General features: G+C 47.2%; 1 protein-coding gene across 1 annotated transcript; it reads left to right on the plus strand.

The window, feature by feature from the left end:
* The first annotated feature begins 1,624 nt into the window (after nt 1–1,624).
* On the plus strand, nt 1,625–11,214 carry LOC146204724 (uncharacterized). Its single transcript, XM_084586536.1, has 7 exons — nt 1,625–1,803; nt 7,710–8,062; nt 8,572–8,636; nt 9,357–9,473; nt 10,446–10,472; nt 10,572–10,690; nt 10,764–11,214. Exons 2-6 carry the CDS (start codon nt 7,996–7,998, stop codon nt 10,638–10,640), a joined length of 345 nt encoding a protein of 114 aa, XP_084442662.1. The 5' UTR covers nt 1,625–1,803; nt 7,710–7,995; the 3' UTR covers nt 10,641–10,690; nt 10,764–11,214.
* The last annotated feature ends 2,097 nt before the right edge of the window (nt 11,215–13,311 follow it).

Consider the following 13,311-nt stretch of genomic DNA (forward strand, 5'->3'; position numbering starts at 1 on the left):
AGCTATGGCTTCGAGACGGCAAAAGCGGCAATCAACAAACCAACCAAACCTTAAGAGCTGAACAGGATGACGAAAACAAATCAGAGGCACGCACGCACGCACAAGAACGTTCTGCGCCACAACTTGTTAGCACTCGCGGTGATTATCGCTGTCTGCCTGACCGTCATTCAAAGTCGAAAGCTCGTTCCCCACGTAAGCAAATGACGCATATTTGACTCTAGGAAAGCCTTTCACCGTAACGACGGAAGCCTCGATTACCTCAGAAGTATGGTCGCCCTGTAAGCAACGGCGTTAATCGATGGAGACCGGCACTTTCAGTGCAGATGAGTGTGCTCGGGACAAGACATTTGGAAACGAGGCAAACTTCTCATGCCTGCAGTAACTTCCTAGGTCTGAAGTAACCACCATTCACTTTTCATTTGCAACGAGAAAGTAGTTCGCTGTTAAAGTTATTGCTACCTAAATAAAAAAAATGGCTGTGGTTTGACCAATGGCCATCCCGAGTAGAATTGCGGAAGCGCTCTTCTCGTTGTTCCGGTGTCTCCGCTGCACGCTCGACGTTTCTCTTGTCTAGCTTTCTGCGATCTACGGTCAGGCTGCAACTTCTGGATCTGACGAATTACGAAGATTCGCTTGCCTAAGACCCTCACTCTTAGATCGGCTCAACTTCATGGCTGACTGCTCCGGTACCGGCGCGATGCCACACCTGTCGCGTGGCGTTCCTTGGACGCGTTCAAGTCTCCCTTGGAATGATGACGGCGCCCTAAAACCCCTTCGGCGCCCCAGACTGCAGCGCTCCGTTTGGCCCCAGCGGCTGTCACGCTCGAAGGGCCACCCCTCTCTATGGAAAGCGCGCCGCGTTCATCACACCTCTCCTTCTAGCCACCCTACCATAGTGGAGGGCTACGGAGTAATTTCGACCACCTGGCCCAGTCGGAAAAAACTACAGAAACTTTTCTGTTGTTACGACGAGAATTTCTGTGGGGGTTTTGACGGGAAGCCTGTTGTGACAACAGAACTTTCTGTGACAACATCAGAAACTTGTGTAGTTACAACAGAAAAGTGGTACAGAACTACAGACAACAAATTTATACTACAGAAAAACTACAGAACTACAGAAAAGTACTACAGAACAACAGAAACATCTGACGTTTACGACAGAACTACAGAATATTTTGTCGTATTTTTACAGCGTTCTGTAGTTTTTTTCGACTGGGGGGAATCTTCAATGTGCACAGACATCGCACAGCACACGGACGCCTCTCCGTTCTGCCTCCATCGAAACGCAGACGCCGGCGGTCGGGTTCGAGCCCAGGCACTCTGCCTAGAACGTCGGTGCACTTTGATGCGTTCAACGGAACGCGGGTTGAGTTTGATGCAACGCTCAGTCGCCTGTAGCCAAAGCTTTCGCTCCACATTCGGTTCAGGAGCGTTGAAACCCATAATTTTTTTTTGGAAGAGCAATGACGTCACTGCGTATGCGCGGTGCGGCAATCACAGCGGCGGCGGTAAGTCATCCGCGTAGCGGAGGAGTCGGCGGTGGCCCCAGCGCCACAGCTGAGCGCCGTGTGACGTCACTGCTCCTGTAGAATGCACAGCTGGCGCAGCGGCGACAGCACGTCAGAGTCACCCGCGCAGCGGAGTCGGCGGCTGCTCCACACTGCTCTCCAGATGTGCGCCATGTGACGTCACTCGCTCCTCGCACATGCGCAGTTGGGGATCTCCGGGGCTCCGCGAAATAGCTCAGACCTAGCGTAGTGTTGTTTCCGCGCAACAAACGTGCTCCTGGCTTGTCTGGTGTGGGTAAGTTTCAAATACTTATTACGTTTACTGTTAAGCGTATGTTTATTTTTTTTTAAGTTTACTCCTACGATAGTGCATGATCCGCTGAATATTTTTCTTTCTGTCTAAGTATAGCACGCGCCGGACGTTCAGCCACTGCGTCCTTCACTGCCGTTCCTGGGGCGCTGCACGGATCTCACGAATTGCGTTATTCAGGAGGGTCGCTCAAACTCGGGCGATCGTCCATGCACTCACTGTAAACGCAAAACGCACCCCGTAAATTCATTACTTATCAAGAAAATGCGGTAGAAGTTAGTGGTGGGGTTTAACGCTCGACTGACTTGGCGCGTAAGGCATATAAAATATGCTATATAGTGGAGGACCCAGGATTACGTCCGACAGTTAGAGGCTTCTAAAGGGACCTGTCATATCACAGCAAATTTGCTAGGTTGAAATAAAATAAGATATAGTGCTGACAATCAGGGCACCCGAAAGTTGAGGTATTAACACCCCCCCCCCCCTTTTTTTTGGACTTGAGCTTGTTTGTGGAATGCTTGTGTGATCGCCTAATTGTGAAACAGACAGAAAACGTGTTTAAGAAATGCAATGCGCGTTGGCAATAGCCAAGAAGTTAAAGAACGGACTCGCTATGTACATTGGACTAGCTAATTAATTAAGCATGTTGCCGCGATTGCATCACTTTTTCGCATAACATTCGAAGTTTAACCCGGCTCGTCGTGCCCTTATTTATGATGCGAGGTTATTTATGGCGCGAGCGAGGTTTACCCCACCCCTCCTCAAGGCTAGTAAGTCTAACACACTGCGCCTCATTCCACAAAGTCTACACGCATACACCTTTTCGAACAGCTGACATGCACCGCCCAACACCTCTAGCATTTCTTACTGCCGCTCTACCCGGCAAGAATACTATTAGGAAAAAAATTATAGGCTCGTACTGGTGTGCCAGGCTATGGACCTGAACAGAGTTGTTCCCCCATTTCGTCTCCCATTTTTCCGTTCTGTGCGCATTTGCTCATCGATGAATTGATGCAGCTACTGACTGCGCAATGCTGTTATTCTTTCTTCATTATTTAACTCGTAAAATTGAACAGAAAAGTTCACAGAACTCAAATACACTGCATAAAGACGGCAGATAGATGATCGCTTTCAGCTGCAATATCACCGCTAAAAAATCGTGTGCCATATAGCTATTTTCTTTTTATGACCTCTTCTTGTTACAGTAAATATATGTATTACCAGAACAAATCACTAGAATGGTTAACGTAGGGTGCTGCAAAATAATTCAAGGTCTGAAGCTTGTAGGTTACCGCCTATTCTGAACTTTGCCAAGTGACATCGTTTATAGTGCACAGCACTAACGTCGAAACTGCATTTCCGCGAAGGTTCAATGCAATATTATGCGCGTGACATCAACCTATATTTACAAGTTGGACTTTTCAGACCACAGGATACCGATAGCTTGGAAACACGTCGAATTTTGTTTTAGATATTCGGTTTCAATCGAAAATGTCAGCACTCTTGGCATGCAAGGCACATCCAGCTGGCTGTTGAATACAAGTAAAAAACAAGTCGAAGTTGAACATTGACAAGTCAGGGAAGCCAGGCGCATGATGAACCGGCGCCTAGCAGTTGTACGATTTGAGGTACTGAATTCTCCAGCTTATACGGAGCTCGCATGAAGCAATGCATGCTGCGTAATGCGCCATGATGTTGTCGCTGGCAGCCATAGAGCTGGCAGCAGACGACGAAGCACGGCACTGCCACACAGCCTCGTCTACATGCATGGTCGCGTAGCAGACGATGCTGGCGCGATCGGAGAGACCGACTGCGGGTTCTTCACGATTCCAAAAAATACGTCTGCACAAGGGCGAGATGATAAGTGATTCTAGCGACGCCGACACGAATGGCACAAACGGGCCAACACACGCGAGATCGACGCCAATCGTGGCAATATCAAACTACTTGCAAGAACTAGAAATCATGAATGTCGGCGATGTCAACGGGCGGCCAGGTCCAGACGCATAGGGGGTATTCACTGACGCGCTGTGCATTGTGGGTAATTGAGGCGCAGTCGGCCATTTTTGTGTCCACGGAACGAACAAGGCGAACGTACGTTTCAAGTGCTGTCGTGCGCCGGTTCTACAAGCAGTGGCATCCGCAACTATATGTTTATTGAGCTATCGTAGACTAATAGACGCGTGCACAGTGTAAACAACGGAAGCTGAAGAGCTGCGCAAACGACCTCGGCATTATGAGGTTCCGGAAGTACACACGAACAACTCCACTCGAACGAGACACCTACCGAGATGCGACGTCACGTATGGCTGGCACGGCTCAACCGCACAAGTATCATGGAATGTGAGAAATGTAAGTCAAAATGGGCTGGACTGGAATCTTCCGGATGTGCCCTAGCAGCCATCTCTTGCCACTATCCGTGCACGACTGTTCTTCACGCACTCGGAAGACACATTCCCGGTAAAAGAGCAGCGCGGCAATGTATCGCTTCCAGTCATGCGCATGCATGCAGCGCGCCGCCAGCACCTCCTCGTCGTGTTTTGCTGCAATAAAATCCACCAAAGAGGGCTCGCTAAACTTTGTGTTTGCCGTACTTGTCTCATTCGATCAGAAGAAGTCGGATGTTCACATTAATTCGCATCGTCTGTGTCGGCTGCTAATCGAAGCAGACCGCATGCAGATTCGGCGAAGGAACGTAGGCGAGCAGTTGTTTTGCAGAAGGTTTGAAGAACTTTATAAACTTATTTATCTCTAATAACAAATAAAGTTTAGCGTGGCCAAAACTACGCTGCATCTCAAGAGTTTTGTTGCAAAATGTTATTTCGAGCCCGCAAGGCAACGAGGTGGAGCCACCGGAGTCATCGGTGTGGCCTGTAGCAGCGGTTTCTTTTGCTTCCTTACCGCCACAGACGATGCAAACATCCGACTTCTTCTGATCGATTGAGGCAAGTACACCAAAGAAGTTTTGTATAAAAGATACTGACTACCAAGCACCATTTCTATGCAGAATATCAGCTACAAAACCTCAGCTGTTTAGTTGGTATAAACGTTGGACGGCACGCACGTAACTGCACAAAGAGCGAGTTCGTCTGCTTCAACCGCGGCTCTTAACCCAGCAGCTTGTAACGTAGTTGCGTTCTTCGAGTGGTCAGTAGGCTTGCAATTGGTTTCTTGCGATGAAGCTCGTCTGTAGGACAAGGAATTCATGAATGTCGCACATATCTATGCGTGGGCACAGGCCGGCGCTTACCGTGCAGTTGCGCATATCGACTGCACACGGGTCGGTACCAAAGTTTAGTTTCGTACAGGTCTCTGTCCGCTTCGCGCACACTTTGCCGATAAATCGAACTGTCACTCATGATACCGATTGAGTTTTCATAACAACGGTGCTGGCATGAGGCAGAGTGACAGAGCAAACGGACGCGCACGAACAGCTAATCTAACCGCCGCCCCGTACTATAGTACTAGTCAGAACAGGATGCAAAGATGGCGTCGGCTGCATACTGACGTCAGCTGTGACGTCACGTGAATACCCCCCTATAGTGCAGTCAGTCGTTGTCGCGTAGCCTGAACAGGTCCGCGTCGCACTGCTTTTCATTTCTTCATAGCGCGCCCGGTTTCTTGGGGCACTGCGTCGACGCGTACGTTCTTCAGGAATCTGCCGACAGTTGCACGCACGTAAGGGCAGCCACGAAAAGCCGCGTATTTGCTCGGTGGACCGTCGAAAAAGACGAGGCAGTTGCTCAATTCAGCCTGGCTGCGCTGCCCGCCGTCTGCTGCCAGCGACAACATCATGGCGGATTAACCGGCATGCATCGCTTCATGCAAGCTCCCTATACGTCTCTGCAGGAAACAACACTTTAAATTACCCGCCTAGAGCAGTTAGCCCGTTTATAAATTGCATGCAGGACAATGGCTCGTAACCGTTCATGAGCGCCGCAAAAATGTTCATGTTCTGGCTGTCGCGACGAATGAGTGGCAGCTTCATCGCTGCCATCAACAAGTAGAACTAGTAAGGACTCGTCATTTTGCTCAATCCAGCAGGATAATCCAACCATGACACGTCAACCTATTTCTTAGAAGTAATCTTTGACCTGAGTTTTAATGCGTAAGCATCAGTTGGCTCACGGGTGGCATAGACACGGGGAGTGACTGCAAGGAATACGCACGCGAGATGTGTGCATAGATGAAAACGATGCCCAAGTGATACCAATGTCGACTATAATAGCCACAATTTTATGTCATTGGATAGCCGATGCCGAGTATAATTGTGCTGGACTAATTGTAGGTCTAAATTAATTGCCGGTAATTATTTAGGTGTGGTTAAAGTGAGCTTTACCCTACGTCATGTCATATAGCGTTAGATAGCTTATGTCGGGTATAATTGCACTGAACCAGCTGTAGGTACTAATTATAGTTAAGTAGTTAATTACGATTGAATGTCGACTTTTACGCTACGACGTCGTCATGATTAATTGTATATCTTATTAATTACAGTTGATTAGTTGTGATTTAACCTGAACTTTGCTCGTCAATCGTTATGCGTCGTTGGATAGCTTATATCGAGGGCGATTGAACTGCATTAATTGCCGGTCTACTAGTTAATAATCGTTAAATTGTTAACTGTGATTCCGGATTAACTTTAGGCTACAACGTCGTCATATCGTTGAAAAGGTTTCGACGAGTAGAATTCAAAAGCTAAACCACGCAAATACCGTGTAAAACCGAGTGTGAACCGAGGTCGACTCAGTTCAGACCACAGACACGCCACAGAAGCGAACCAGCGGCGTTAAGTGTCCCCCCCCCCCCCCCCTTTGCGTAGTTTTTCTTTTAGAGTGCAGCTTTTTGGCGTCCGTTCCTGGGTTTCGCGTCGTCGTCGGCCTCGTAACCAGCTCCGCCCCCCTTTCATCCTCCCAGCGCTAGCAGCGACCGACTAATACCGCTGGATGCCGCTGACGCCGCTAGAGAGTCAAGATAACGTGACTGCATAGAACACCGTCGCCGCCATGCAGAAAGAGGAGGGTCCCCCCCTGTTCCTGTGTGGCGGATAGGGTGCTCTTCAGTTGCCGACGCGCCGGTTATTTCACGTAGGCCCCGGCACGTCGACGAATACGTGACCACCTTCCCACGGCTAGACCTGGTTCTTGGCGCTGCGGAAGCGAGGGTATCATTGTTTGCGTCGGCATCGGCGGCGTTGTCCCTGAAACCAACTCCGCAGCTGGGGTTGACCCACTATCGGCGTCAGCAGCATCAGTCAGTCGCTGCTATCTCTTCCTTCCTCCCTTTATCGCGTTGTCCGCTTGCTGCGCGCGCTTCTGCCCCATCGTTTGCCGCTGGGTGTACACGCCGCCCCCCTCCCCCCTCTTCCTGCGAGTCTCCGGTTGTCAAAGCGCCGGCTCGAACTTAACTCCTTTCTTCGCGCGCTCTAAAAAATTCTGTGATAGCGCATACATGTGTTGCTCGATTTCTTTGCCTCAATCTATCGAAAAGGTGAAACAGCTTATTTGCTGCGCTCAAATTTCGCATTAGGAAGTAACGTAATCGTCGGTATTTTTTTTTCCTGTCGACCATCAAATTGACTTTGTTTTAACTTTTCAATCACTGTAGCAATTTCTTCTACAAACACAGCTCCAGATACTACTTTGCCCGTGAAGTGTTGGTAAATAAACTGTTCAGGTTGGAAAATATGTAGAGATTGTAATTTAAGACACACAGGATTGCCACATTAAACGGCCGAAAAAAGTCTGTAGTCATTCGTCGATGAAAAAATGTTGGTGTAAAAATATCGAGAAATGGGTTTCGAAATAACCACAAATATATACCGGCTTTTATAACATAAAAGGACAAAAGCTCAAAGTTGACATTTTTTCATTTGTCCTTTTTTCCCACAGGAGTATCCGGCATTAATTTGCATCAGCAGCTACATGGACTGTCATTGGAGCTATCAGGAATGTAGAGGCACACATGTGATAGACAAGTGGACATTTGCGGGGACGGACCTCGTTGGCAGTGCATCTGCGCTGGCGCCCCTCCCCCTCCCCCAACCATCTACCTGGGGGCTAGGGCGAGCTGTGAAGGAGGCCTTGTTTCGACAGCTGCCTTTTGCGAGCCAAACTGTGACCCCGTTCGGGGCGCTATAAGGGCTCCCGAACGGCACCGCCGCGCCACTCAAGCAGCATGTCACCACGCGGCGCGCTTCTGGTGGCTTTGGCACTCGTAGCGGCGGTGCACGCTGGTCCCTGCGGTGAGTGCGGCCGCCGTGGGTTTCGGGTGGACTGCACGCAGGATATGCATCCTGCCTCCAGTCCTGCCTGGGACAGCAATGGGGAGGCTGTGAATTATCCGGCTTTTTGTTCAGGGAACTGGCGACTTGTTTCATTTGGGCACAAAACTGTGCTATGCGCTGTTTGCGCTTTTGAAAACTCAGGATTTGTCTTTTTCTGCTTACCTGGTGTTCGCTTTCCTCTCAAGCGCATGCTAAGCGCGTAACATATACCGGAAGCGCTTGCTGAGGAGTATTGCATCCATTTGCGTTATTTCCAGGCTCTTCTCATCTCATCTATAACAGGTTCGCATGACCAACTGTTTCTTGACTGCAGTGCATGCATCTCTTGCTTTGCCTGGCATCTCATTCATCAGCGCATTATATTCACGGGAGTGGTGTACAACTACAATAAATTGCGCAAACTTTATCAACTTTTAAATTATGGCGATACATTTTAGCGTTCTCTCCTTTTGCTGTTTATCGTACAGGAAATGACGAAGATCCAGACCGCACCGAATTTTGGTCTTGCTTCGCGAGGAAGCTGAGTGCTACGGTAATACATTTCACCTGATATGCATTTCCTGTGTCGGCATTACCACGCTTTAGCTTACCGTTGCCATGAAATGCGGTCGTTTTCGCTTCTGGCGGACTAACGCTTCAGAAGACGCGTGCAGCCATGCTTGTATCGGAGATGTTCTAAACGGAAACGTTTTATTTGTAACCAAGCTGTTTTCCGAGGCATTATTATTACTAAGGTGTTCACTGTACTATGTCACACTTCAATTAGAGCAATTTCCTGAAACGCAAAAGGTTCTGTAAACATGTAATTTGTGTAAAATTCATCATATTCCTTTTACAGTCGTATTAAAAAAAAAATAGTCCTGCAGTATCAATTGTAAAGGCTGCGAAATATAAATATGTAGCAAAAGGTTAAATTATTTTCAGGGCTTTTAAAGGCTGCATACGAGTTCCGTCCGGGCCACCTCTGCTCAAATAAATGTGATAGCGTCTCCTCCCTACAACTTCAGATGCCAAAAGAGAATCAGCTGTCAATAGCGCCCTTTTTTGTTTTTTAGAGGAGCTTTAAAAGGACATTTGGTACCGCTTCTGATTTTCGTTTCACGCAATTAGCGACGCGTTTGATCTGCTAGAGAATGAAATTCGTGTAGCAGCTTTGCACTTTGGGTTGGGAGGAAAATGTGATGTACCAGGATAGATCAGCTACATTAATGCTTTGCTTGTGCGTGCTTTTTTTTTTCTCGTTCAAATGCAGGAGAAAAACGTCATGATCGACCTCAAGAACACGTTTTTCAGAAGATCTCAGAACCAACTCAACTATCAATGGCTTTGCGACCAGCTGTCAATGCCAGCGAGGCGCCGTCAACAAATGGTTAGTGGATTGCTGTGCCAACACCGGATTCGTTTCGATCAACGTTTTCGCGCAGTCAAACTGTGCTTCGGTCAAAGTGTTTCTTTAGGAGAGCGTGCCTTTCACGGCTACTGGCGAGGCCCTTCTGGTGAGCTCGTTGTATCATGTTCATCGAATAACTGACGCGGTTTGACTGCTTGTAAAATGCGAAGTTGAGGGCAGTCACGTAGGAAAGACATAGAAGATTAGTTTTTAAATGTGAAGCTTATAGCTGCGAATAGAAATAAGCACTGCAGAAGCGACTAAAACAGCGCGTGACATTAGGCCGTGAATGAAGTGACAAGATATAGGCTGTAGACAAGATATATTAACAGCCTGAAGCAACAAAGACGCACACAGTGCTCGACCAGAAAACTTAAAATACTCATTGCCTGTAAGCTTATAAATGCCACAAAGACTTGATAAAAGGACGCCGCCGCGGTGGATCAGTAGTTAGGGCGCTCGAGTGCTGATCCATACAGGACGTGGCGGCCGCTTTTCGATGGAGGCGAAAAGCAAGGCGACCGGGTGCTGTACGATGTCAGTGCATGTTAAATAACCTCAGGTGGCCGAAATTTCCGGAGCCCCCTCCTACGGCATCCCTCATAACCGACGTTGCCTTGTAACGTTAAACCCCATAAACCAAACCAGCTTATGAAAGAAAAAGCAAAACAAAAAAAAAATGCACGCAAGCTGATTGCCATAATATGATCTTATATATGTGTGTGCAAGTGGTTTCTCTGGCCTGACATGACCGATCACCGTAAGAATATATATACATGATTCTTTGTGCAGATGTTTAAGTCAAAATTAAAAATAAGTGATCAGAGTTATTGTACCCGTTATACTGCAGCAATGCACTTTGACAGAAAGGTGGAATACTTTCCGTCTAGAAAAGCACGAAATGCAAATACTGGCAACTCATTTCTGATTGCAACAATTTATCTTTCCCAGGCAGCCTACCTGGTGCAAAAATTTAGGGTAAGTCTGTGCGCATTAGTTCTGATGTGTTATTTTCTTTTTGGAGACGCGTAAAAAAGAAATACGCAGGCTATATTAATTTCTTCACCATTTTTTCAGAGTCCCCAAAGAGCAGCGAAGGTGAATGAACATCTGGCTTCGTGCGGGCGGACCGTGTACCAGGTCTGATGGGCTGAAGAGAGAGAAAGAGGAGATGCGATGGCTTGAGGGTTTGTCCAGTGAGTTACTTTCTGACTTGCACTGCTAGCCATCTCTTGAAAGCAAGAATCTAATGAAACCCTTTTCTTTCAGGTCTTTCCGGGCCGCAAGATTTAGTCCCGCCGGGACGGCTTCGCTGACCATCAATGCACCTCACAAGCATTTCACTTTATTTATTCCACAAGATTTTGTCCATGTATATTTTGGAGTGACGGCCTCGGACGTGTGTAAAATGTCATTGGCCGTTTTTCGGCCTTACACGGCGATGAAACTCTGGTCACATCATTAATAAGCACATACACTTGGTGATAGCGTCCTTACTTTGTTTTGTCCTGTCTTTTTGGAAGCACGGAAGTTTTCTCACGAGTAACATGCAACCCACATGGACTGGCCTTGCACCCTCCCATTACGGAGCTAAAGTGTTGTGCTTTCAGAGCGTGCTGTCCACCGTCCTCTGATGGGCATAAAAAAGAACGCGAACTCCCAAAATGTCGGAATGATGTATAGCAAAGCTCCTTCAGAAAGCAGTGAATAAAGTTTTGTGGTGATCAGTTTACTCGGCCTGGGAGCTCTATTCCATTTCACTTCTCAGTTACGGCGCTCATATCTAATGAAAACATTCTAAATTTCAGAGAAAAAAAATACCGCCTTTCACAGAAAGTTGGGATTACTACACGTACTACAGCTGTCTATTTCGAGCAAGTATAAAACCGAAGATAGCGACATTTTACCTCATTCCTGTGTGGCGGTTAAAGGGCAACTCCGGTTGTGTTTTTCATGATTTGTGTTTTTAGTTGGTTATATTCCTCGGCATGTCCTGACTTCGACACACACACACACACACACACACACACACACACGCACACACACACACACACACACACACACACACACACACACACACACACACACACACACACACACACACACACACACACACACACACACACACACACACACACACACACACACACAAATAAAAACGTTTTTCAAAATTCCAATTAGAAGTATTTCTAAAAATTAAAAATAGCAAATCGAAACCAAAACTGCTTTCACGGCCAGAAACGACGTCCCAGTTGACGAAATGGTGACGTCACACACAGATATTAGAAAAACACTCGTACGTGCGTTGAAAGGTGAAAAGAAAGTATGAAAATCATGACGAACTGCATAAAATGTCTGAGGTAGTTCAGTATAAGCCTCACAATTTGATAACCACGCGAGAAGTGGGCAGTAACGCCGGTATACTGTTTGTGACGTCAGAAACCTAGTGTTGCCCGCAGAAATACTCTCAACTTAAGCCTTGAAAACGGCATATTTTAAAGCCGCTTTGCGCGTGAACGGATTATCGTGCGGCGCCGAAATTTTGTAGGATGCGTCAGAACGGAGCGGAGAACCTATTTAAAAAAATTTACTAGAATATTCGAATGTCAAAAAACATCCAGAGTTGCCTTTCAAGTATAGACAAAAAATTCGAAGATGATCAATGAGCTCTATGAAGCCTATACGTGTGAGTGTTACTTGTCTACCTCATGATATATGATTATGTTATCGTCGATGAAAAGAAATGAAAGGGACATAGCCTCGCAGTCACAGAAGTGAAGACTAATTGATCTAGCCCCTCTGAGTACTCCTTGGTTGTGGAAGACGAGAACTATGCAGATGTTTCGCTGGGTTGACACAGACTCTTTGTGATTTGACAGACATTTGCGCCACTTATTAAGCGCGGCCTTTATGGATATGACCCGAAGCACTAATGGTTCCTGTCTGCAGCTCCCCTTGCGGACGTTCGCTCGCGTACATGTGCTTTACTGTACTAAGAACTAATACCTTAATTTGTTCCACCATCATCTCAGAGATACTTACTAAAATACAGCTGTAAGCTGCCAAATTACATGAGAGGCTTACCCGTCAAAATATATACCGTCGTTCCCTTTTAATTACGGCCTACGAACGTGCCTGCATGGCCTAGGAGTAGCTTGTTTGTATCGGTGTGCAAGGGTGCAGGTTGGATTCCCCCTCTTATCTCAAAGCAGAAACCCGAGTTGACAGTGCCTGTCAAAAGAACCACGTCATGTGGTCTCGTGGCGTGCCACAACCCACCGACTAACCACTACCCAGCCATGCCACCTGCCAACTACCACCTGCCAGAGGCCTTCTTCAAACGGTCGTCCCCGCCGATGCCGCCAGACTTCTTTTTTTTTTTTTTCTAAACTGACAGTACTAACATTCACGAGTTAAAATATGTGCGCTGTTTAATGCGGTGCCAACGCACATTTTCGCAAGCCAAACAGGCCATATTCCGTTCGCGAAACATTAGCGCGCGGGAGAGACCAGTTTTATTTTTTCTGGCTTATGTCTGCTCATATCTCGACCGCCGTGGGACCATCCACCGCGCGTCAAAGGCATATAGGCTATAAGCCAGGCAGCACGAACCTTGGACCCAGTGTTGGTACTACGTTTGCAAATAAGTGAAACTTGAAAATTCTCCAACCATCACTTTTCTATTTTACAGAAACCCGACGTCTCGGAGCCAAATTTTCAAGTTTCACTTAACAACCCAACCAGACAGGCAAATTTGTCGAAGTGTTTAGCTTTCAGCATACGTTGGCAAAGTACGGTCCTACATTGGGCCGGATAT

This window comes from Amblyomma maculatum, chromosome 1 (assembly GCF_055883805.1).
Source record: "Amblyomma maculatum isolate TAMU_Amacu chromosome 1, ASM5588380v1, whole genome shotgun sequence".
Lineage (NCBI taxonomy): Eukaryota > Metazoa > Arthropoda > Arachnida > Ixodida > Ixodidae > Amblyomma > Amblyomma maculatum.

Excerpts from the sequence above, each read along its gene's own strand:
- LOC146204724 (XM_084586536.1), top strand. The coding sequence starts at position 7,996 with ATGTCACCACGCGGCGCGCTTCTGGTGGCTTTGGCACTCGTAGCGGCG. Across the intron at positions 8,637-9,356 it reads CGAGGAAGCTGAGTGCTACG|GAGAAAAACGTCATGATCGA; the intron begins GTAATACATTTC and ends GTTCAAATGCAG. Across the intron at positions 9,474-10,445 it reads CGAGGCGCCGTCAACAAATG|GCAGCCTACCTGGTGCAAAA; the intron begins GTTAGTGGATTG and ends TATCTTTCCCAG.